The following is a 26,643-nucleotide window of genomic DNA, read 5'->3' as shown; positions in this document are numbered from 1 at the left end:
GCTAGACCAATTATGTACATATTTATGTATTTCTGCCATGCTTAATGTGCGGTTGTCACGCCCTGACCATAGAGAGCCCTTGGTTCTCTATGGTGTAGTAGGTCAGTGCATTACTAGGGGGCTATCTAGTATGTTTATTTCTATGTTGGTGCTAATATGGTTCCCAATTAGAGGCAGCTGTTTATCGTTGCCTCTGATTGGGGATCATATTTAGGTAGCCATTTCCCCACCTGTGTTTTGTGGGATATTGTTTGTGTTTGGTTGCCTGTCATGGTGTGTTGTTGCTTTATTGTGTTGTTTCACGGAGATTAAAAATATGTGGAACTATACTCACGCTGCGCCTTGGTCCGCTCATTTTCAAGAACGTGACAGTGGTAGGCTAGGTATTCTATAATGGCACAATCATTACTTTAACTCAGGGTTTTTTTGGGGGCTTGGGCTCATATTTAGGCCAAGCCTTTGCATAAGCTCTAATATGCATATGGCTGTTTTGAATTAATCAGCACCTTAGAAAGTGCTGTCCATTTCGTTTTTAGGCTTTGAAACAACATCCACAATGACCATGTTTTCCATTAAGTTTAAACCTGTTGAACTTCTTTCTTCAAACTGATTAATCACAGTGATTTGAGTTCTAAATGCATGATACTGTTTTGATGATCAATGTTTGATGTGATTTTTGATTGGATTTGAATTGATGTCAGAGTGCTTAGCGGGACAATAGAGCCCTAAGTAACAGGCAATTAGTGACCTGATGGTCATTAGCAAGTTGAGTACTACCATAAGAGGAGATTACCGTGACTCGGTCACGTGGAATTTTAATGCGGTCATGACTCATGAGTGCCAGTGTGACGGTAATATGGTCACCATAACAGCCCTAGGTGTGACAGTTTTAAAATATTAGAACCAATAGGCATTGTAATTTGTCCCTATGGGGGAACCGTTTTGGGTGCAACATGAAAGTGTTTGATTTGTTCCTGTAGGTAGGGGTAACATTTTGAGTTACTTTTAGAATCCTCTTATGAAGAACCCTCTGGTTAAAAGGTAGAAGCAATGACATGTTTTACAGTTATACTTATAGGATACTTCAGATGTGCTTGTGGCATACACTGTTCAAAATGACCTGTTATTTGGTAGTAAGTTACCAGCGACTGAGTTGCAGTAAAATTACAGTATATATTTTTTTACAGTTGAATGGTGTTATTGTTAAATTGTTGTTTACCTTTCATGGCACTTTGAAATATAGATGGGGCAATGTGCTGGGGTGGGCTCATAAGCATATTTGGGAGCATGGTCTAAAATATGTTACATTTGTGCCAACCGTTAGTGGAAGTGTTGTACCAGTTTAAGGGGGTTTATTGTTAAGTTGATTAAGTTAGAGCACCTGATTTGTCTATGGCCAGCGGTACAATTTTTTTGTAAGAGCTTGTGACAATCAAGGGCTGAACTGTTTAAAGGTTACTCTGCATTTTAATCAGTAATCAGAAAAGTTCCTTGAAGTTACAGTGAGCTACTGGCAGCTAGTTGCAAATATGTTACTGTGCATTTTACAATAACTAACTGGCAGCTTAACTGGCAACCTAACTGTCAGTATGTTCCTAGCAGTTGCTGTGAATTTTACAATAACTTAGCTGTTAGCTGTTTGCCAATTCAGCGGCACAAAATTCAGTAACAACCATATAACTAACTTCCATTAATTTACTGTCAAATACAAAGTAACCTTTTAACAGTACAGCACTTATTTAAGGTCACATGCTCTTACAACAACTGCAAAACTGACCATGTTAAAAGAGGTATTCAACCTTTGATGACAACCAACCACTTAAACTGGTACACTTCCACTGATGGTTGGCACAAAAACACATATATTAGACTATGCTAATTTATTTTATTTAACTTGGCAAGCAAGAACAAATTCTAATTTTCAATGACGGCCTAGGAACAGTGGGTTAACTGCCTTGTTCAGGGGCAGAACGACAGACTTTTACCTTGATCTTGCAACCCTCGGTTATAAGTCCAACACTCTAACCACTAGGCTACCTGCCACCCCAGAGATGAGGTAGTCATTCAAAAATCATGTTAAACACTTAATGCACACAGAGTGAATACATGCAACTTATTATGTTACTTGTTAAGCAAATTTTTACTCCTGAACTTATTTTGGCTTGCCATAAGAAAGGGGTTGATTACTTATTGACTTAAAACATTTCAGCTTTTCATTTTTAATGAATTTGTAAAAATGTTGAAAAACATAATTCCACTTTGACATTATGATGCATTGTGTTAGGCCAGTAACAAAATAAATCACAATGTAATCCGTTTAAAATTCAGGCTGTACAAAATGGGGGGAAAAGGTCAAGAGGTGAATACTTTCTGAATGCACATGTTCTTGGTAACAAAGATGTACCTGGTGGCACTGCTGAAACATTAATACATTTACGCCTAAAGGCTTGTAAGTTCAAATCCCCAAAGCATTTATGCACACATTACATCAAGTGTCCCTGAATACTGATATTTTCACATTGGTGTTGTCAGATAATTATAAAATTATTGACTTGATTCTAGCAACTTCTAGCAGTGTGCAGAACTGTGTTCTTGCCATTAAATCGGTGGCCAAGCTCTGTCATGCACATAGAGCTGGTGGTGTAGCCGGAAGTTCAGGTCATTAGCAACAAAGAGTTTGAGTTCAAATCCCAAGTGAGGTATAGTCTTAGGTAACCTTCATTCAGCTGTAAAAATTCAGTAACTTGTTGTTTACCTTCCTTTTACTGCAATCAGTAGCCTATAGTGTACCATGCAATTAAAGGAACTTTGCAACAGTGTAGCATTACATGGCATAAAAGGAAAACACCGTGGAGAGGGAAATAACGGGATGGTTCTGCACAACTATCACAGCAGTGAAGAACCCTTAATATGAAAAATAAAATTACCCTCAGCCCTGGCAAATAAACTTTTTTTTCTTCTTTGGGGTGTATGCTGGTCCAGCATGGTCTAGCTGGACAAGCTGGTCTGCTAAACTACACTCATCATTATCATATTTCCCAGCATGCTATATTGCAGTTTGATTTTCTAGAAAAGTTTGTTTTAATTAATCAATTAATTTATCTTATGCTACACAAAGATACATAACATACATACTAACCAAATATCTTAGTTGAACTTATTGCACCCATTACTGAAACTGTTCCAGTTTAGGTGGTGAACATTATTTTGTAGTAAGGGATACGTGGAGAAAATGGGATCTTTCTGAAAATATTATGGACAGTCCTACCTTCATCAGTTACATTTAAATTAAACCTTCCCTGAATGCTTGAAAAAAAAGTGACTCTCCCTTATACCCCAAATAATAATAATTAAAAAACAAAGTGGATAGCTGAGAGCATGTCTATACCATTTATCCTCACATCTTGGATAGACCAGAGCCTTCTAGAAACTGTTTTAGAAAGTGTTCTTCTTCCTGTAAGCATTACATGGCAATGCAGGAATTTTGATAGCGCACAGGGCTGCTGGCCAGAAGGTTGTGGGTTCACAGACCACCATGGGCAAGAGTAGGGGTGGAAAGATCTCCTTTATAGTAAAAGCATTGCATGAATCTATCATCGTATTTGCAGGTCTGAGAAACAATAGCCCTTTCCCGTGGCTTAAGCCAACGAGAGATGGTCACAACTGTTTCCCAAAAAGTTGTCTGGGTTTAAACATTTATTGTACAGAAAGTGAATTGCTTAATCAATTGATAGTGAGAGAATTAGATTACTTCCCAAGCAAAGTATATTTTTTTGGTCCTCAGCTATAGAAGGTTGTGTCTCAGCCTGTGAATGTCAAAGAAACCAAAGCGCTCTAATATATCACGTTATATAATTGGATCAGTTTTAAAATCTTAAACTAACAAGAGGTAAGCTTGTGCTTTTTGCCATTTTCTTTCATAAAAAGTAGGGCTATAGCATACCCTCATACCCCCTCAATTCGAGTCTTGGTTTTAACCTAACAGCCCTTCACTGACATGGAATTGACTGACAAATATATCTATATAGCAGCCTATTGCCTAATTTAATCTGCCAAACAGGTAGGCCTACCTCTTATTTCTTAAATATGAATAAATAGGCTCCAACACAAAGCCCTCTTGTTGTTAATGTGTAATTAATTATGCCTACTCAAATTTGCCTACTTTCAGCACCATGAGCAGTCAATTTCCAGTTGATTGTGCCACAGCTGCTGTTTCAAGTTTCAGTCACCACAATGTAAGTTACTCAAATCTGGCTGATTTTGAGGCCAATAACTCTGATCAATACACTTTCAGAATGGAAGAGTAACATTGTTTTTAAGATAATAAATTATAGAAGTAGCACGCAATCAAAGTTGACCTCCGGTCCTCGTCATCTTTGCGCTCTCCTTCTCAAACTGAACTGAACAGAACAAAGGCTTCAGGAAAGTCCACACGCAAGAGTGCATTTTTGGATTAGGCCTAATCAAAATCATTTTTAGAAAAAGCCTTTGACTCTCCTCCTGAACTGCCACCATAGGCCTACACAGCACAGCCATTGGTTAAGTTTGTGCCTTTCTTTAGTTTTTTATCTTGTGTTTGTTGTGTAGTAAATATTTCACCTATATTTTAATCATTTTCTATTTGTTTTTTTTCCTGTAAAGCACATTGCGTTGCATTCCATGTCTGAAATGTGCTGTATAAATAAAGCTTGATTTGATGTTGAGGGCAAAACCCTGGCAGTCATTCTGAATGCAAATCGTTGGTGAATAGACATTCCAATTGTTGGATATCCCCGTTCAGGCTGGATTCCATTAGGAATTAGACATCACTTTGCAAAGCCACCATAACGTAACTTGATGCGGGTTTTGCGGGTGGCCACCATATGCTGGAATGCTGGTGACCAGTGTCCAAAACACAATGAAGGCTGGTCACTAGCCTATGCTGGTCTATGCTGTTTTTTTCAACAGGGCTTCCAAAACAGGAATTCCTCACTCCAGGATGGCAGCCTGTATAAGTTTGAAGAATTCCGTGCGTGTATAAGTGTGTGTGTGATTGTCTTTGTGGGTGCCTCGGTAAATATGTGCTAGTTAAGCAAGTGTTTGTGTGCATGTGTGTTTCAACCATATAGGAATGTGTCAACATTGTTCATGTGAGTGCTATGCTAACATTAGGTGCACCGAATGCACACGTAATCAACTCCAACATTACAATTTTTACAGTATATTTATGAAAGCCAGGTGACAGTACTCAAACATGAGTCTATATAAGTCGCTATGCTTACTGATATTTCACTCCCTATAATCAAATGTATACATAAACGTAAGATTATGATTGCCCTGATATAGGGTGTTTTAGGAAAGTCCCAGTTTGTAAAGCCTTAAGGTCCCAAGTCATCTTGTGTCTCAATGGTGTACCCAGTAGACCTTACCCTAAAACAGAGATATCAACTTACCCTCCCCCAAAACCTTAACCACTTACCACTTTCAAGCTGTGTTTTTCAAGCTGTTTTTGTCATGAGAGCTCTGATTATATATATTATGGCAAATAAATGAACTAAGGTAGGGATGGCATGAAATTGCCTTAATGCTATGGCTCCATTTTTACCCTGCACTCAGGTTTTATGGTTACATCCAGACCTGGGTCAAATGCATATGTCACAAACCTCAGCCTTACACCAACCTTGCTTTAGAAACATAGCTACCACCCCATACCAATGCCCAGACAACCTGGCAATGGGCTACCCTTCCCAAGCTGTGGGCTTTACCCTCTTTGCCAAAGATTTACCGGCATTCAAACGAGGCAGGAGAACAAAGAGACTATCCGTCAGACAGAGAGGCCCATGCAAAGACAGATACACAGAGAGAGAGAGAGAGTTGGCTCAACATCCTGGAGATGTGCTGTTCAGAAGCCCAGGTTCCAGTTGGGAAGGTGAGTTATAGTCCCTTGGCTTGCTGGTTCTTTTCCTAAGGTAGCCCCAAAGAAGGGTAGGTAGCTATACACACCAGGCAGGAGCAACTGATGCAGGATATCTTGATCACTCTTGATAAATCAGGATCTCTGAAATGGAAGCTTGGGATCTGGGATATGTCCATGGATCTCCTGGATCAATCGTACATGCAGGGCTAGAGGCATTGGAGGGCCAGGGATGCTTAGGGGCTCCGTATCGTTAGCACTGGAGCTTGAGATTTTTCAGAAATTGGTAGGCTGGAAAGATGGAGGGATGACTACAGTGTTGGCATGTTAACATAAAATGGCCAGGGAATGTGCAGGAGCAAAAGATGAGATGGATGAGATTGAGGCTTGCTCCACAGCAGATATGGGGGCCTTTACCTCCACTGGGCTTTCCTACTCCTCTACCTCTTCCTCCTCCCCTATATCATCATCATGCTCCTGGAGAGCAAGCCCCGGGGGACGATCGGGGGTCAGGTGACATTCAAGGCTCCCCGCTTCTCCGTTTATGGTCAAATCGGCCTGCACGCTCTCAGTGGTAGAAGGACTAGCTAGCTCCTCTCCCCCCTCCACACCCAGCCCTTCCTGGGAGTACAACTCAGCCAGGGGCAGATCCCCATCCATGCTTCCCAGGGGAGGGATCTCCACGTGGGCTTGCCCGCTAGGCGAGCCTCCGGGCTGTGTCGAGGCCTCCCCTTCGCCTCGCAACTTCTTCACATTGAACGTCATTGGCGACACCTTGAAAGAAGAGCTCTTGGCGGCGGGACTCTTAGGGTGGTTTGGTGTAAAGCTTTTCTTGATCTTCTCACGGCTCGCTGGCGGCACGATCTTGGTGCTGATCTTGGTCATCTTCTTCTCGATACTCTGGCGCGAGAAGGCCTTCTTCAGGCTGTCCACCTTCTTCAGGCTGGAGCGCTTCAGCCGGTCGGCTCTGGATCTCTCAAAGGAGGGCAGGTCCGCTTCTAGGTCCAGCTCTTCCTCTCCCTCCAGGGCTTCGTCGTCCTCGTGGAGACCCCTGGTGTCATTGTCGGAGGAGTACAGGCTGATGTTATGGAGACCCTCCTCCTGAGAGCGGTTGGCATCTGTGCCGGTGACGGCCGGGGCAGGTACCGCAGGGGCGTCGTCCTCAAGCTGGCTGGCCTGGCGAGTCTTGGGGGAGTCCTTGATGAACATGCTGGAGGGGATCTCGTTGTCTTCCTGGAGAACAGAGAGGAGAGGACGGTGTTAGGATTAGGAAGGTGGTCATGTGAAGTTATGGGATCACTTGAAACAAGCCTCAGGTCATTAATTTATTAATCAAGCAGATGAACACAAAACCATGCACACTATAATTGTATATGGTTATCAGATATAAGCATCAGCATTAAACATACCGATAACTGCCAAAATAAAGGAAACAGAACATTGTGTGTTAATAGGACATTGGACCACCGCGAGCCACCGGAACAGCTTCAATGCGCCTTGGCAAAGATTCCGCAAGTATCTGGAAATCTAGTTACGCGACACCCGTCTTCCACGAGAAATTCCACCATTTGGTGTTTTGTTGATGGTGGTGGAAAACGCTGTCTCAGGCGTCGCTCTCGAATCTCCCATAAGTATTCATTGCGTTGAGATCTTGTGACTGAGACACTCACACTCAAACACATTAAACCCCTTATGTTCCTTTGAGACCCCTCTTTCAAAGTCACTGAGATATTTTCTCTTCTAACCATGGTAGCCAAAATAATGGGTACAACTGGGCATTTTATGAATTGCTTAATTAACTCAGGAACCACACCTGTGTGGAAGCAACTGCATTCCATATACTTTGTATCCCTCATTTACTCAAGGTTTTTTCTTTATTTTGACAGTTACCTGTACGTATGTATATACTGTATATCAGAAGCAGATACAACTTAGTCTAGTTAGATCTTAACTTAAATCAAACCCTGCATATGCACTGCTACAGGACAGTGCCTTCAGAAACTATTCATACCCCTTGACTTATTCTATATTTTGTTGTTACAGTCTGAATTCAAAAATTATTTCTCCCCGTCTACACACAATACCCCATAATGAAAAAGGGAAAATATGTTTTAGAACTCTTTGCAAATTTATTGCAAATTAATAACAGAAATATCTTATTTCAAAGTACCAGTCAAAAGGTTTTTCTTTATTTGTACTTTTCTACATTGTAGAATAATAGTGAAGACATCCAAATAACCCATATGGAATCATGTAGTAAACAAAAAAGTGTTAAACAAATCAAAATATGAGATTCTTCAAAGTAGCCACCCTTTGCCTTGATGACAGCTTTGCACACTCTTGGCATTCAGCTTCATGAGGTATTCTGCCCGTTTTTTAATTTGGAAATGTTAAATGAATGTAGGAAAGAATAACGTAAAAATGTAAATGTAAAAAGATAATACAAAGAAAATAACATGCACTTTGTTTTGTGTTTTTTTTGTACCATCTTTGAAATGCAAGAGAAAGGCCATAATTTATTATTCCAGCCTAGGCGTAATTTCGATTTTGGCCACTAGATGGCAGCAGTGTATGTGCAACATTTAGACTGATCCAATGAACCATTGTATTTCTGTAAAAATGTTTATCTATGCACCCTTAAATGTGCCTAATTGGTTTATTAATACATTTTGAAGATCATAACTGTGCACTCATCACACAATAGCATGGTATTCTTTCACTATAATAGCTACTGTAAATTGGACAGTGCAGTTAGATTAACAAGAATTGAAGCTTTCTGCCAATATCAGATATGTCTATGTCTTGGGAAATGTTATTTTTACTTACAACCTCATGCTAATCACATTAGCTTACGTTAGCTCAACTGTCCCATGGGGGACCCACCGATCCTGTTGAGGTTTTCAACAGGTGTGCCTTGTTAAAAGTTTAATATGTGGAATTTATTTCCTTCTAAAAGCATTTGAGTCAATCAGTTGTGTTGTGACAAGGTAAGGGTGGTATACAGAAGATAGCCCTATTTGGTAAAAGACCAAGTTCATATTATGGCAAGAACAGCTCAAATAAACAAAGAGAAACGACAGTCCATCATTACTTGAAGACATGGTCAGTCAATGCGGAAAAATTCTAGAACTTTGAACATTTCTTCAAGTGCAGTCACAAAAACCATCAAGCGTTATGATGAAGCTGGCTCTCATGAGGACCGCCACAGTAATGGAAGACCCAGAGTTACCTCTGCTGCAGAGGATAAGTTCAGAGTTCAAGTAATAGACACATCTCAACATCAACTGTTCAGAGGAGACTGTGTGAATCAGGCCTTCATGGTCGAATTGCTGCAAAGACCCCACTACTAAAGGACACCAATAAGAAAAGACTTGCTTGGGCCAAGAAACACGAGCAATGGACATTAGACCAGTGAAAATCTGTCCTTTGGTCTGATGTCCTAATTTGAGATTTTTGGTTCCAATCGGCGTGTCTTTGTGAGACACAGACTAGGTGAACGGATGATCTCCGCATGTGTGGTTCCCACCGCGAATCATGGAGGAGGAGGTGTGATGGTGTCTGGTTGCTTTGCTGGTGACACTCAGTGATTTATTTAGAATTCAAGGCACACTTTACCAGCATGGCTACCACAGCATTCTGCAGCGATACACCATCCCATCTGGTTTGCTCTTAGTGGGACAATCATTTGTTTTTCAACAGGACAATGACCCAACACACCTCAAGGCTGTGTAAGGGCTATTTGACCAAGAAGGAGAGTGATGGAGTGCTGCATCAGATGACCTGGCCTCTACAATCACCCAACCTAAACCCAATTGAGATGGTTTGGGATGTGTTGGACCGCAGAGTGAAGGAAAAGCATCCAACAAGTGCTCAGCATATGTGGGAACTCCTTTAAGACTGTTGGAAAAGCATTCCAGATGAAGCTGGTTGAGAAAATGCTAAGAGTTTGCAAAGCTGTCATCAAGGAAAAGGGTGTCTCCTTTGAAGAATCTCAAATATAAAATGTATTTTGATTTGTTTAACACTTTTTGGTTACTACATTTTCCATACGTGTTATTTCATAGTTTTGATGTCTTCACTATTATTCTACAATGTAGAAAATAGTTTTAAAAAAACAAAGAAACCCTTAAATAAGTAGGTGTGTCCAAACTTTTGACTGGTACTGTAAGTATTCACAATACATGTTAAAAATCACCTTTATCAGTGATTACAGCTGTGGTTCTTTCTGGGTAAGTTTCTAAGAGATATTCACACCTGGATTGTACAATATTTGCACATGATTCTTTTAACGTCTACAAGCTTTCAAGTTGGTTGTTGATCATTGCTAGACAGCCATTTTAAAGTCTTGCCATAGATTTAAGTCAAAACTGTAACTAGGATGCTCTGGAACAATCAATGTCAGTGTATATTTGGCCTTGTGTTTTAGGTTAGTGTCTTGCTGAAAGGTGCATTTGTCACAGTGTCTGTTGAAAAGCAGAATAAAACTGGTTTTCCTTTAGGATTATGCTTTGCTCTGTTAGTTTCCTTTTATCCCCCCCCAAACTATCCTTAGACAAGCATACCCATAACATTATGCAGACACCACCATGCTTGAAAATATGAAGAGCGGTACTCAGTAATGTGTTGTGCTGGATTCGCCCCAAACATAACACTTTGTATTCAGGACATAATGTTAAATTCTTTGCCATTGTCACGTCCTGGCCAGTATAAGGATTAATTGTTATTGTAGTTTGGTCAGGACGTGGCAGAGGGTATTTGGTTTATGTAGTTCGGGGTGGTGTTTTTTCTAAAAGGGCATTTGATTTAAGTATTCCGGGGTTTTTGGGCACTGTTCCTTGTTTACGTATTTCTATGTTGATCTAGTTAGTTGTATGTCTATGTTTGGTTAATTGGGGTGGACTTCCAATTGAAGGCAGCTGTGTGGTGTTGCCTTTGATTGGAAGTCCTATATTAGTTGGGTGTGTTTGTCTGTGTAATTGTGGGAGATTGTTCTGTGTTTAGCCTTGTCAGACTGTTTGTTGATAGTTCGTGCTCGTTATTTTTGTATGTTCATTCTGAGTTAATAAACGTCAAGATGAGCTTACACATACCTGCTGCGTTTTGGTCCTCCATTACCAACGACAACCGTGACAGCCATTCATTTTTTGCAGGTTTACTTTAGTGCCTTATTGCAAACAGGATACATGTTTTGGAATATTTGTATTTTGTACAGACTTTCTTCTTTTCACTCTGTCATTTAGTTAGTATTGGAGTAACTACAATGTTGTTGATCCATCGTCAGTTTTCTCCTATCACAGCCATTAAACTCTGTAACAATTTTAAAGTCACCTTTGGTCTGGTGAAATCCCTGAGCAGTTTCCTTCCTCTCCGGCAACTGAGTTTTGAAGGACACCTGTATTTTGGTAATGACTGGTGTGTTGATACCATCCAAAGTATAATTAATAACTTTACCATGCTCAAAGGGATATTCAATGTCTGCTTTTTTACCCATCTACCAATAGGTGCCCTTCTTTGCGATGCATTGGATAACCTCCCTGCTCTTTGTGGTTGAATCTGTTTGAAATTCACTGCTCGACTGAGGGACCTTACAGAAAATTATATGTGTGGGGTACAGAGATGAGGTAGTCATTCAAAATCATGGTAAACACTATTATAGCACACAGAGTGAGTGCACATTTTTACTTCTTAACTTATTTAGGCTTGCCATAGCAAAGGGGTTGAACACTTATTGACTCAAGACATTTCATCTAATCACGAATATAATCCACACAAATATTCAATCAAATAAAATGTTATTGGTTGCGTACACAGGTACAGTGAAATGCTTATGAGTCTAGCTCCAAAAGTGCAGTAATACCAAACAATACACACGAATCCCCAAAAAATGTAAAGACATCAATAAATATCATAATGAGCAATGTCAGAGCCTGGAATATAAATATCAACTTCACAGTACATAATTTGCCGCTGTATGCTTTGGCAGCCATAAACGGATGTCATGTTTCAAGTGTTTAATAAATCCCCAAATGACAGTTGGTGGTTTGCAATTTCAGAGCAGTAGTTATTCAACAGTACCAGTTACAGGTACCAGCCACAACACCCTATAGTTCACAATCTACAGAACTGTGTGTGTGTGCGCGCGAGCGTGTGTGGGCCTCTCCACTGACTGTGAAAAAACTAAAACCCTTCCTTATGGGCTTCTCGCCACCCGCACTCTCACACACAGCACTCCTTCACACACCATGGGTATTTAGACAGAGTAAGCCCCTATTCAGTTAGACTAAAATAGTATTCTATTGTTGCTGAAAAAAGTTTGGATTCTTGCACTCAACAAAACAGTGCAAATACACACTACGCCCTGGTCAAACAAACCAATCAAAATCAGATCAATCAAAACATGTCTGGAGATGAAATTAAAAGAAACGTGTCTTAATGTTGATACAAACATGTATTTTTCATACAAACTATCTCCTTAAAAATGCATTCAGGGCTCAAGATATGTCAGTATAACATGAACTTCTATGTAAATCATGCGTTGATGTCAAAAGTGGATTTGCTCAAAAGTTTGAGTAATATATCTCAAGTCAGTGGAAAGTGGAGTGGAAAGTAAATGTGTTTGTGTGTGCTTGTGCATGTGTGTGAAACTAGGAGTTTTTGTGCCCTCCGGAATCTATTACACAGCATGGAAGAATGCTGGAAACTAGAGGAAGGATGCCACACATTGCTTTTAGGACCATATCATGTGTCAATAGGCTGTCATTAGTGCAAAGTTAGGGACTGGACCAACCAGAAGGACAGGAAGAGCCCCTCCCACCCTGTCCATCACTCACTCACCACCAATTGCATGCCCTCCCTGGAAAGAACACCAATCAGTCACCCTTAAAAGTCAGACCAGTCAACCAATAGCACGTTTTTCATAAATTCAAATTATTCTTGATAGACTAAAGGCCTCTCTTTTTTTGAGTTGGTGACTGTGACAGATGGATAATGTATATTTTAAGCGTAATACGTTACAGAAAACACAAGTATGTTAATGTGCCATGTTACTTTGTGGGGGAAAAAACCTGGGTTGTACATTAGGGCATGCAACTTAAAATACTTTAAAACGCTGGGCGACGGGATAAAACTAAATGAGTCCAGGTATTCACTCCCTGTTTCAGTCCGTTCGCATCCATTTGGTGCCTAATTAAGGTCTATTGACCAAAACATTGCTTTGACAGCCAATAAACACATTGTGGAGCATGCAGGAATACCAGTGTGCTGGAGTTTATTTTGTGTCAAACATTGAGATTCTATGCACCTGGATCACTATATAAGGTGTGTGAACAACTCTTTTGATTTTTTTACTTTTGTGGTGGAAAAGATTGTACAAATTGTGTAGTTCTAGTGCTCAGAAGATAACACATGAAATGATCACGTAACACTTATTTGCAATGTGGTCCTGAACAGTGCATCGTATCAGACATACCTCATAACAAAGCAACCAATAATCAATCATAGCAAATCAATCAATCATAGCAAACCAATAAACAAAATAATCATACATTACCGGCCCTAACTAAATATTTGAAACTCTACTCCACCGTGAGAAGCCAAATGAAATACCATAGATACTCCTGATTGTTTTATTAACCTGCAGATACCAGATACCCAGGACCTTATCTAAGCCACGCACTGCATGATTCACAGCTCAGGTGGAATCAGGCGGATGCCAAGCATGTGCAGCTTCCAGTGACGGTGGAGGTAAATCTGTCATCAGTGTTCTGTTCTCTTGAGTTCATCATCAAGACTAAGAAAGCTTTTCATTTAAAGGCCTGCTGCACGGATTCACAGTTTCACTAATTTGTGCGTCCTGTGGATAGACCAATCTTGTCAAAGCCTCCATTCACAGTCAATTACACAGCCAATAGCAAAGCTTTCAAGCTATATTGTGGTATCCTTGATGATATTTTAAATTGTATGAGGAGACCTCTTTGGCTGAAACGCTCTTATGTATGTTTAAAAAAAATTGTCAAATGAATCAATCAATCCACGCGGTATACAATAGAACAGCACTGTTAATTTAGAGGAGTCAGTTTGAGGCAATGCTGCTCAGATTCCCTAATCTGTACGTCATATGGATAGACTCATGTTATCAAAGCCTCCATTGACATGGCAAACCATGTGATTGTTGATGTTAGAAGACTCTGATTTGAGGCAATGCTTCTCACATCCACTAATGTGTATTTAATATCGATTAGGTCAATTAACATTGACAGGATTCTCAGGCTTTCCAGGAGCATTAACCTTAACGAAATTGTTCTGTGCAAAACAAATCGGATTGGTTCTTGTGAAAAGGTCAACTTTGTTTGAAAAATGTCAAGGAACCAATTTGATAACATAAAAGGCTAATGTGTGTGTAAACGCCATTGTAAATGTGTGCTTAATGCTCAAAGGGCATGCCTTGAACAAGCAGTAGGAACTGACAGTGTTGTGGTGATCTGTCTGGAAGCCGGGGTGGGATAGAGACGAACTCTTTAGGGCCTCCTGAGTGACGCAGCGGTCTAAGGCACTGCGTCGCAGTGCTAGAGGCGTCACTACAGACGGGAGTCCCATAGGGCGGTGAACAATTGGCCCAGCATCATCCGGGTTAGGGGAGGTTTGGGGGGGGTTGGCTTTACTTGGCTCATTGCGCTGCAACAACTCGTGGCACACCGGGCGCCTGCAGACTGACTTCGGTCATCAGTTGAATGGTGTTTCCTCCAACACATTGGTGCAGCTGGCTTCCGAATTAAGCATGCGGGTGTTAAGGCGCGTGGTTTGGCAGGTCATGTTTCGGAGTACTCATGTCTCGACCTTCGCCTCTTCCGAGCTTGTTGGGGAGTTGCAGCGATGAGACAAGATCAAAATTGAAAAGGGGAGTAAAATATAAAAATAAGTTATTCATCGCATGAATGTCAAATCCCCTAACACACTCATAGCCAAATCTACTGTAGGATTCACATGAGCAAAGGACTAGGTATTAGAATGGAATCATAATATAATTCCAGAATATCTACATGATTTGATTTATTTTATTGTAGTGTTGTGCATCTTCAGGATGCCCAGCCCCTCTACATGTTTACATGTTGGTAAATCCGGTACACAGCTTTATATTCATGACTCACTGTGTGCAAATTCCCACTTGTAATGTCATAGTCTTTTGAAAGGCTCTGCATTTTTTGTTGTTGACATATAACCCTTTTCGATATGCTAAAGAAATGTTGTATATGCTCTTTATCCCCAGTAGATGGACATTAGCAATCAAGACTTTCCTGTGGCCTTGGCAATACCTGGGCAAGAAGAACATTATGTAAAATGTGTATAAATGTAAATAATATTCACACAATGTTGTTTTCTTGGAACTTTATAAAAATGTAAAAAAAAGTGTACTTTTGAACAATACATACATTTGCACAAATGTCAACATGGTTTGTTCAGAAGACACCAAGACTTCTATAATGCTATGGCTGCAGTAAGCTGTAACAACTTTAATATACCATATGAAAATGATTTATACACATTTTTAAAAGCAAGTCTTATGATTTTGAACAGAGTAAGAGGAGCAGACTTCTGGCTATGGTAGGATAGAGTCAGGGCATAATGCACAGACAAGGGCATGGTAGGGCGCGAGTACAGTGGAGGTAAACCTAGGCATTGAGTGACGATGAGAGAGGCTGCATCTCTGGAAGCGCCAGTTAACCTAGGTGCGGTATCCGCATGTGTGGGGGGGGGGGGGGGGGCAAGAGAGCTAACCGAGGCATGTAGAGCGAGCAAAACAATGAGAGCTATCCTAAACAACAGTATACAAGGCATATTGACATTAGAGAGAGGCACAAAGCAATCACAGGTGTTGATTGGGAGGGCTAAGACAACAGGTAAACAGCTAAGACAACAACAATGGGTAAATAGCGATGAACGGGCAGAGAGGGTCAGTTAGCTACACACAGGGCCTGAGTTCAAGGCTGGGGCCGACAGATAAAAAAAATATAGTACCATGTTAATTAACAGTCCAGTAGGCATCAGCTGTGTAGCCGAGTGATCATAGGGTCCAATAAGCAGCAATGGACGAAACAGGGAGCCACTCGGTAGTCGTCACTACACTAGGCGAGCGGGGGCTAGTAGCTGGGTCCTCACCGACGTCAACGACGCAGAGGCCGGTTGAGAGCACATCGGCCGAAATACGTCAGCAGATCAGTCGTGATGGATCGGCGGGGCTCCGTGTCGACAAAGGGTCCAGGCCAATTGGCAAGAGTGGTATTGTAGTTGGTGTACTTCGTTTGCTAGCCGGGGGAATGGGTCTAGCTCGAGGCTAACTGGTGCTTGCTTCTGGACAAGGGCGATAGCCACTCGGTAGCAGCTAGCTAGCTGCGATGATCCGGTGTAATGGTCCAGAGCTTGCGGCAGGAATCCGGTTGTATAGTGGGGGGGGGGGGGGAATAAATAAAAAGCAATCCAATATGATCAGGGCTGATATCGCGCTGTGCAGACTGGCAGATATTATCCGGGCTAGAGCGGCTGGTATCTGTGCTAAAGGTAAAGACTGCTAGCAGTGGCTAACAATGACTAAATAGCTAGTAGCTAATTAGCTGGCTAGATTCTGATGGAGGTTCCAGTTATAAGGTCTAAAAGAATTGCAGATCCGTACCACGTTGGGTGAGGCGGGTTGCAGGAAGATATTTAATTCGAACATGGAAAAAGAGATTGAAATGTATACAGAAAAATGAAAGCTGAATATTTCCACAGGACAAAAACGGGACAAAAGCAAACACGTCTTGCTGCTACGCCATCTTGGAAAATCAAATAATTATAAATAAGAATAGAATGTTTCTAAACATTTCTACATTCATGTGGATGCTACCATGATTATGGATAATCCTGAATGAATCAGGAATGTTAGACACATATCATAACCTCTCACCATTACAATAACAAGGGAGGTTAGCATTTTTGGGGGGCTATGATATTTATGCCTCTAACTTTCTCACTCATCATTATACACGATTTCGTGTTTATAAAATACATGGTTCTGGCTATAGCTAGCTAGCTTGACTAACAAAAGGTGATATTATAAAATACATCAGTTTGTAAATCAGTGTTCATTAAAAACACTATGCATAGCCTGTATACCTTACCTCTTCGGCTGACATGTTAAAAATAATGGCAATTGTTTACATAATCCATGCGTTGACTCCATTAGTTCTGGTCTGGCTCGGGTCCATGAAGATTCAGGTGCATCTTGATAGTCAATCAAATGGCGAGGGGATGGAGCTCATTGGCTGAAACTTTAATTGTTAAGGGGCTGGACCATGTGGACCAAGCTTGCAGTACTTCACCAAATTATTTGGAGACTCCCTCAGTATGCAAAATGCCAGCCCACAGCTTAAAAAAAAGTTGGTTTCCAACTAGGGATTTAGTGGCTAACTGAAGTAAGACAATGAATACGGTTATATACACACAATGCGATTATTGTGGATAGTCAGATTAATATAAGTTTCATTAAAACATTTACATGCTTTGTAAGAAGAACGATTTCCCTAATAATGCTGTAACAATAATGCTAGTACGAACTCAAACACAGCAAGCAGAGGTAAGGGTAAATCCAGAACTTTTACTTAGTCTTAACAGAAATAAGGCAAAAGCACATTAATAAGACCTAAGCAAAGATCCAGGCCAACTGAGGAACCTAAATAACAAGGCAACCAGGTGAACAGAGAAGGTAATTAAACACAGGTGAGTCCAATAAGTAATAATCAGGGTAACCTGGAAACTAGAAAACAGGGCAAGGGTTCCCACCAGCGGTAGCCTAAGGAAACAACAATCAAATAACACAGAAACTGTGACAAATCCTGTTTACATGGACACATCTGAAATCAGGCTACCTGATGGCACTCTGATAAATGCAGAAAATCATCAAACAAAATAATTGTTCTACCACAGCGAACATGTTATTTTTTTGGGAAGCAAATTTGATTCTGAGTTCGGACATACAAAGTTTGTATGTGAAAACTACTTAGAAGACACTTACATTCAGTTGTTCCGAACTCACTAGCACATGCGCAGATCAAATACACTGCTGGAATGCCGATTAAGGTGTTTCCTTATCAAACCAAATTGTATTTGTCACATGCGCCGAATACAACACGTGTAGACCTTACAGTGAAATGCTTACTTACAAGCCCTTAACTCTTTAGGGATAGGGGGCAGCATTAGGAAGTTTGGATGAAAAGCGTGCCCAGAGTAAACTGCCTGTTACTTCAGGCCCAGAAGCTAGAATATGCATATAATTAGTAGATTTGGATAGACAACACTCTGCAGTTTCTAAAACTGTTTGAATGATGTCTGTGAGTATAACAGAACTCATATGGCAGGCGAAAACCTGAGAAAAATCCAACCAGGAAGTGGGAAATCTGAGGCTTGTAGTTTTTGAAGTGATTGCCTATCCAATATACAGTGTAAATGGGGTCATATTGCACTTCCTAAGGCTTCCACTAGATGTCAACAGTCTTTAGAACTGTTTAGAATGTTTCAGGCTACTATTGTGAAAAGGGAGCGAATAAGAGCTGTTTGAACCAGTGGTCAGGCTGAAAGCCTTTAGTTTAGTCATGCGCACGGCCGTGAACACGAGCTCCGTTCCTTTTCATTTCTAAAGACAAAGGAATTGTCCGGTTGGAATATTATTGAAGATTTATGATAAAAACATCCTAAAGATTGATTCTATACATCGTTTGACTATATGTGACCCGATTCAGGAAACTAGGCGTATGTCGCAAGTCACGACTTCACAGTGTCACGGGTGTCATAGGGTAGAGACCAAGACGCAGCGGGAAAATGTACACATCTTTTTTTTTATTAGGTGAAGAAGGAAAACACATAAACGTATACAAAACAAAACGAACTTGACAGTCTCGTCAGGCAAACAGCTAGACAAGAACAATCTCCCACAAAATCCCATGAAACACAAACTCCTAATTATAGGACCCTCAATCAGAGGCAACAATAACCAGCTGCCTCCAATTGAAGGTCCAACCCCAATTAACTAAACATAGAACTACAAAAGACTAGATAGAACATAGAAATATACTAACATAGAACAATGACTAACAAACCCCGGACTAATAAATCAAATACCCCCTCTAACCACGTAAAACAAACACCCCTGCCATGTCCTGACCAAACTACAATAACAAATAACCCCTATACTGGTCAGGATGTGACACACAGGAGAGCCGTTTGAATGTAATTTATTATTTAATTTTATCAAAATGTGTTTTTTGGCAGAAATGCCTTCTCGAACATGTGAACTTTCATGTGCCTTAATAACAAACTTGTATGCCATCCGTAAATACATATACAATTGTTAAATTATGAGCCTTGTTGCCGAGAGAGGAGTTCAGATTGGTCTGCCATATAGAAGGCATCTGTCTATTTGAGCTCGTCAGTCTGTGTTGGTAATCCTGAAATGTATTGTGTAGTGGAGCTGCATAAGTGTTGCTCTCCACTTTCTGGAGAATCAAGTTTTGAAATCAGTGGAATTAGAGTATGATAGCTAAAGAGATGGAGAAAACACCTGTCTCCGGATTACATCTTCAAACTAAGGGCAACCGTGGTATGGCATTCCTGACAGGGAGACGCATCCATCGTGCATGATGATGTATAAAGGTAAGATAGACTAGCGTTATCTAGCTACATCTTCAGATTTTACACATTTCTAATTTTGACAGATAGTGGTTTAATTTCAAGCTAAAGTGTACTGTTAGCTAGCTAGCTAATGTTAGCTGGCTGGCTCCCTAGCTGATGTTATTATTTGTTTCCCAGAGCCTTTTGCTTTTCTAGTTAGAGCCTAATGTTAGCTAGCTAACATTGAACCTTGTTGGTTAGTTCCCAGCACTGTGGCATTGTTGGCACTGTTCATTGTTGTTTAACTAGCTAACGTTAGCTGGCTGGCTCGTTAGCTAATGTTACGTGACGTGTGTACAACACCCGTTGAATATGGTTGGTGTCAGTAAACGTACGGACTTCTACTTCAATAACAAATGTTGGTTTGGTCCTAAATAATCCATTGTTATATCCAAAGAGCGGCGTTTTGTTCGTGCGTTCAAGACACTATCCGAAAGGGTAAATAAGGGTTACGAGCACGGCGCATTTCGTGACAACAAAATTCTAAATATTCCATTACCGTACTTCGAAGCATGTCAACCGCTGTTTAAAATCAATTTTTATGCCATTTTTCTCGTAAAAAAGCGATAATATTCCGACCGGCATATCGTTTTTTATTACAAAGAGAGTGAAAGTAAAAGCATGCTATCCCCTCATGCACAAGCCTCATTCTAATGGCCCTCTGTTTCAGCCTGGGCCTTGAATTACGTCATTCAGCTTTTTCCCGGGTTCTGAGAGCCTATGGGAGCCGTAGGAAGTGTCACCTTACAGCAAAGATCTTCAGTCTTCAATAAAAAGAGCCAAGATGAACAAGAATTTGTCAGACAGGTCACTTGAACTGTTGAATTCTAGCCCTCACAGCATACAAATGGACTTAACCTGGTCCAAAATAAACATGTTTTTATTGAATAATACAATAGTTTTGGCTCATTTCCTAGTGTTATCATTTTGTCTAATTGACTTCATATATGTCCTTTCCTCCTTTCCCTTCTCTATCCCTCGATTTTTCTTTTCAGCTACTTCACTCTGTTCCCCTCTCTCTGTTGTCATTTTCTCTCTTTCTACTTCTAGCTCTGTCTATCCTTCCCCAGCTTTTATACACTTCTCTCTCTCCGTAGCCTGTTCAAAAATAGGGAGATTAAAATAGTAATGAACTCCAAAGGGAAAATGAGACCGATAACAAAGAGAGGAACCACAGAATAAACAAACAGGCTTGTTCACTTGAGTCTGTAGGACTACCTTTCTCTGTCTCCACAGACAGAGAGCCATATTAGGCTGTGGGACAGAAACAGGGTTGTGTTTTTTATATATTTTCAATGGAAAACTTGTTACAGTTAGTCCCTCCTTGTTCCAGTCTGATTTATTCCGTTTGGTGCCTAATGAACATGACCCAGATGAGTATTGGGATTCAAGGCCCTCTTCCATGTTGCGATAGGTGTCACTGAACCAAACTCATCCATGGACATCGGGGATAACGAAACGGAAGGCTTTGTTGTTTGAAAGAGAGGTAAAAACAAGGAGAGGATATTTGTGCGTGAGTGTGAGCTTCAGTGGTATTACCATGCCTTGAGCTAGGTTAAGTGAGCCTTGCCTACTGGAACATAACACACACACACACACACACACACACACACACACACACACACACACACACACACACACACACACACACACACACACACACACACACACACACACACACACACACACACACACACACACACACACATCACAGCTGCACCCTCAAGCCAGTCTTGTTCTCCTGCTAGGACCTGTGGAAATAGATCTGTTCTCTTCTATAACATAGACGCTATAGAGTTGACTATGCATCCCTTAACTGACACATGTACTAACAGCTACACTACATCAACGTTGTTGAATAGAATGATATGAGAGCGTAATAAGCACAGTAACTGACTGGCAAGGCCTGAAGTTAGTTAATCATATTTATGTCTAGTTAGGCTTTTCTTGAGTTCAAATGATAGGCCTTGTTGGAATACTTTAGAAATGTCTCCTTCCTTTCTACCTTCCTTGAAGTAATCATATATCTGAATTGGTTGGATTGATAATGGGGTGGTAAAGTAAAGGGGTGGTAACCTTACTTTCAACTATCCAATCCCTTAAAGATGTGTGCATATTTCAAGGAAACAAGGAGGGAAGGATGCATTTTTAAGTATTCAAAGAATGATTAGTTGAATCAGGGGTTAAATTAGAAAAAACTGGGTGAGGCAGCTAAAGCAGGACTGGCTCTACCTTATCCTGCATAAGGAACTTGGATAAATTAACCTAATACCAGTGCTTACTCACTGCCGCCGATGCTGACAAGCCTAGAGACCTTTGGTCAAGAGTTCTGTGACAATGGCAGTAAAGTCTTAATGAATCAAAGCTGACTACTGAAATCTTCAATTTAATTCAGAAAACTATTTATATGATGCCAAAATGTTTCATTCTTAATTCAAGTGTGTTTGTTAAAAATGATGATGACAAATACAATGGGCAAGACCAAAGGTCACTCAACTTACGATCTGTTTACACTCTCCAGCACGAATACACTGTTATCCAAAGTTGCTTGGGTCGAATGTATTAAAGAACGTCTTTCGATAAGGCTGTTTCGTTTTCTTGATGCAGCATGTTTTATTTGGTTGTGAAGTGTGATTTCATTCAATGCTGTTGGATTTGAATGTGTTTTGATTGTGTGATAAAAGGTCATCACTTCCTTTCCCATCCTACCCCTCCAATCCCACTACTCATCTTGAAAACTGCACACATGCACACACGTGCACACACGCGCACACGCACACACACGCAAACAGATGCCTGCACACGTGCACATGCACTTATGCATGCATGTGCAGACTCATGCACAAACACACATGCATGGAACTGCACAGCAAAATGTGTCACATTCCACAGTTGTATTACTATACCTCTTTCCCATTTTAATGTAAATGAACGTTTACCCTCTCGCTAATCCAAGACTTTTCCCCTCCCCTTGGTATCAAGAACCAACTTTGTCACAAACAGAAGCTACCACATGGCATTGGACTCTCTGTTTTGTGGCTGGGGAGGGGAGAATATGTGTCTCCCCATGAAAGAGGGGAGGTCAGGGAGACAGGAAAAGCACTGGAGCACAAACACAAACAACGGGCCAATCTACGAACTACACTAAGCACTACATTTTCCTCCGGCCTCGTTAGGGCTCGTTAAAGGGAGAGGAGCACCCGAGGGGCAGGGATCTGTCAGCCTGTCCATGGCAGTGCCGTATTTACCGAGCGCCCTTGGGAGCAGCACGGCGGCATTTCCAACTTGTGTGGCACGTACAGAGCACTGTGTGTTCTCAATCAATGCGTGGACGAATACGCCAATCAGTGGAGAGATATTTTCTAGGCCAGGAGCAAACAAAAGACAAAAGAGAGCTCAGGGGTGCGGAGTGAGAATCTAAATGCCTTATCAGTGAGTTGCGTATTTTGTGACTCATAGCGTGTTCTTTGTAGCACTGTGTGACAGAATGGCATCCTCTGATGTTTGTTTTTTTACTCTTACTGTATGTTGCTGGTCACACAGTATTGATAATGCTATCATTATTACCCATCAGTATTCCCCATGACCCCATCATCATTATGTCACACCATTTTAGACCATAACACTATAACGACTCAAAACAGTTAAGCAATTGCACGTAGGCAACAACTATAGGGATTACCTGTGGATAACCAACTCCAATGCACAACCACCAGACTAGAGTCATACAGTTGGAGACAATGTGCAGTATTTTCACCTGTTGCTATTGAACAAGAGCAGTAGCACCTGGGAAACCAGATAAGATCAGTGACTATGAGCTCTCAGGGCTTAGCCTGTGTCAATATGACTTGCCTTTTTTCCTGACTGAACACATACAGTATCAAGCCCTTTCAAATCATTCAAGAATATACTGGCCACTCAATAATTCCGTATATTTAGTATAATGGAGCTAGCACTGACCAAAGAGTAAGGTTGGGAAACACAATCAAATACTATTAAAATCCTCTGATCACACCTTTTATGTGTTGGCTCAGTTGGTAAGAGCATGACACTAATATTGCTTAGGTTGCAGGATGAATTCCCGCAGGGATCACAGTCACATATTAAATGTGGATTCAGTAATTGTACTGTAAGTGTCTGCCAAGTGGTATATTGTACTTTTTTACATTATATTATTATTTATGTATTGCAAATCACTTCAGTAATCTGAGAGGAGGAAAAGCAAGATGCATTCACTCTTAATGCATAGATCTAATTTAACTAGATTGGTGTAAGGTACTTTAAGTAAAAAATACTTTAAAGTTCTACTTACTTTGCTTTTTGGGGTATCTGTACTTTACTTTACTACTTATATTTTTGACAACTTTTACTTTTACTTCACTACATTCCTGAATAAACTAATATACTTTTTACTCCATACATTTTCCCTGACACGCAAACGTACTCGTTACATTTTGAATACTTAGCAGGACAGGAAAATGGTCCGATTCACCCAATGAACATCCCTGGTCATCCCTACTGCCTCTGATTTGGCGGACTCACTACACACAAATGCTTCGTTTGTAAATGATGTATAAGTGTTGGAGTGTGCCCCTGGCTATCCGTAAATGTTAAAAACAAGAAAATTGTGCCGTCTGGTGAACTTATTTATACTTTTACTTCTGATACTTAAGTATATTTTAGCAATAACATTTTCTTTTGATACTTAAGTATATTTAAAACCAAATACTTTTAGACTTTTACTCAAGTAGTGTTTTACTGGGTGACTTTCACTTTTACTTGAGTCATTTTCTATTAAGGTATCTTTACTTTTACTTAAGTGTGACAACACTTTTTCCACCATTGATTGTAGGTCATTATACATAATGGCCATTTGGTCTTGAAAACAGATCTAGTTTAAGTGTGAGTAGTGATCTACGCTTTTCTTTATTATCCTCTCCGCAGTGTTCCCAGACACACAACCATCCTCACACAGCTTGCACGCACACACACACACTCTCTCCCTCTCACTTTTACATATCCAAAGAGCTCTTCACAACACCACTCCCTCTGTAGTTACATGTTCACACCATGTCTCTCTCTCACACACAGCTGCAAAGCCTGTCATTTACACACAACACAAACATTACAGTGTAGACTGCACTCATAAACACCCTTGCATTAGCTCCCAACGTCCACAATCAGTTTGACACACACACACACACACACACACACACACACACACACACACACACTCTCTCCCTCTCACTTTTACATATCCAAAGAGCTCTTCACAACACCACTCCCTCTGTAGTTACATGTTCACACCATGTCTCTCTCTCACACACAGCTGCAAAGCCTGTCATTTACACACAACACAAACATTACAGTGTAGACTGCACTCATAATCACCCTTGCATTAGCTCCCAACATCCACAATCAGTTTGACACACACACACACACACACACACACACACACACACACACACACACACACACACACACACACACACACACACACACACACACACACACACACACACACACACTACTTTCAACATTCTCCCAAACCTTTTTAACATTGTTTCTCGCTCTCACACACTAGACACATATGCACACAAACACTTTTATTTTTTTACCCCGTTTTCTCCCCAATTTTGTGGTATCCAATTGGTAGTTACAGTCTTGTCTCATCGCTGCAACTCCCGTACAGACTCAGGAGAGGCGAAGGTCGAGAGCCATGAGTCCTCCGAAACACAACCCAACCCAACCCAACCCAACCAAGCTGCACTGCTTCTTGACACAATGCCCACTTAACCCAGAAGCCAGCCGCACCAATGTGTCAGAGGAAACACTGTGCATCTGGCGACCGTGTCAGTGTCTTTTAGTTTAACACGTTTAACATTGGTCCCTCTCCTTCTCTCACAACCCCCAAACACACTTCTTACATTTCTTTCAATATTCTCTCTTCCTCACCACTTTTCCCTTTTCCCCTTACACTAAACCACATCCATCCATCCACCCCTCTATCCCTACCTGGAAAATGAGCACTTTGAAATGGTTCCTCTTGAGCAGGTGTCCATGGTTGGCCTCCAGCCGCTTCACCTGCGACGCCTGCTTGTCCAGACGCTCCCGCACCTCCTTCATGTGGGTGTTGACCTTGTGCGAGCGCTCCAGCAGCTTGCTCACGCTGTTGGACGTGCTGGTGTGGTTCTTGGACAGGCGAGTCACGTCGCCTTGGACCCCCTGCACGGCGCCCTCCAGGTCAGCCTGGCGCTGCTCCATGCGCAGCTGGTTCTCCTGCACCGCCTCCAGCATGTTGACCAGCTTGTCAAGTAGAGCCACCACTGTGATGGCACTCACCTGATCCCTGGCCATGGGACTGGTGGGACTTCCAGGGCTCCCGGGGGTTTTCAAGCCCAGCCTGGAGAGGGTGTCAGTGGGGGAGGAGGGAGCCGAGCTGGGGCTGAAGCTGGGCACCAGGAGGTCCATGTTGTCTTGCTGTGCATGGTATTGCTGGGGGTTGACCAAAATGCTGCTGCTGTTGCTGAGGCGCTCGGCGTGCAATGAGTCTTCTCCCATGGCCACAGGGTGGAGGGGGTTAAATGTCCTGTTTTGACGAGGGAGAATGTGGATTGTCTAGTTCTGAGATGTGAAAAGTCTCAGTCAGTTGGTGGTTGTTGTTGTTGCTGTTTTCAGTAGCTCCAGAGGAGGAATGAGAATGTAACAGAGATTCTAGCTCCAGAGGAGGAATGAGAAGGTAACAGAGATTCTAGCTTCAGAGGAGGAATGAGAAGGTAACAGAGATTCTCTTCTCTTGATTGTTTTGATGTCCCATCCCCTTTTTTACACTGTGTAGTAGAGCAAGAGTTGTATGTACACTCCCACTTTTCTCCTCCCTTTTTTCTCTCTCTCTCTCACTTTCTCTCTTTCTCTCTCAGTATCATATTGTGCAGTTTTATCACACCCACTTATCTACTCTCTCTCTCTCTCTCTCTCTCTCTCTCTCTCTCTCTCTCTCTCTTTCTCTCTCTCTCTCTCTCTACTCAGTGGTAGGTTTTTAAAAACCTCCC

General features: G+C 41.3%; 1 protein-coding gene across 1 annotated transcript; it reads right to left on the bottom strand.

Moving 5' to 3' along the window:
• Positions 1-2,207: 2,207 nt before the first annotated feature.
• cavin2a (caveolae associated protein 2a) lies at positions 2,208-26,407 on the bottom strand. Its single transcript, XM_029703563.1, has 2 exons — positions 25,607-26,407; positions 2,208-7,126 (listed from the first exon to the last, which is right to left on the bottom strand). The coding sequence occupies exons 1-2, from the start codon at positions 26,150-26,152 to the stop codon at positions 6,326-6,328; spliced, it is 1,347 nt and encodes a 448-aa protein (XP_029559423.1). The 5' UTR covers positions 26,153-26,407; the 3' UTR covers positions 2,208-6,325.
• Positions 26,408-26,643: the final 236 nt, after the last annotated feature.

Source organism: Salmo trutta, chromosome 20 (assembly GCF_901001165.1).
Source record: "Salmo trutta chromosome 20, fSalTru1.1, whole genome shotgun sequence".
Classification (NCBI taxonomy): Eukaryota; Metazoa; Chordata; class Actinopteri; order Salmoniformes; family Salmonidae; genus Salmo; species Salmo trutta.
Note: the sequence above shows the minus strand (reverse complement) of the source record. Positions and strands in the feature narration are given on the sequence as shown.

What these genes read in the sequence shown, in the direction of transcription:
- cavin2a (XM_029703563.1), bottom strand. Translation starts at nt 26,152, where the DNA reads ATGGGAGAAGACTCATTGCACGCCGAGCGCCTCAGCAACAGCAGCAGC. An exon ending in TCAAAGTGCTCATTTTCCAG is followed by an intron (nt 7,127 to 25,606) that starts GTAGGGATAGAG and finishes TCTGTTCTCCAG; the next exon opens with GAAGACAACGAGATCCCCTC.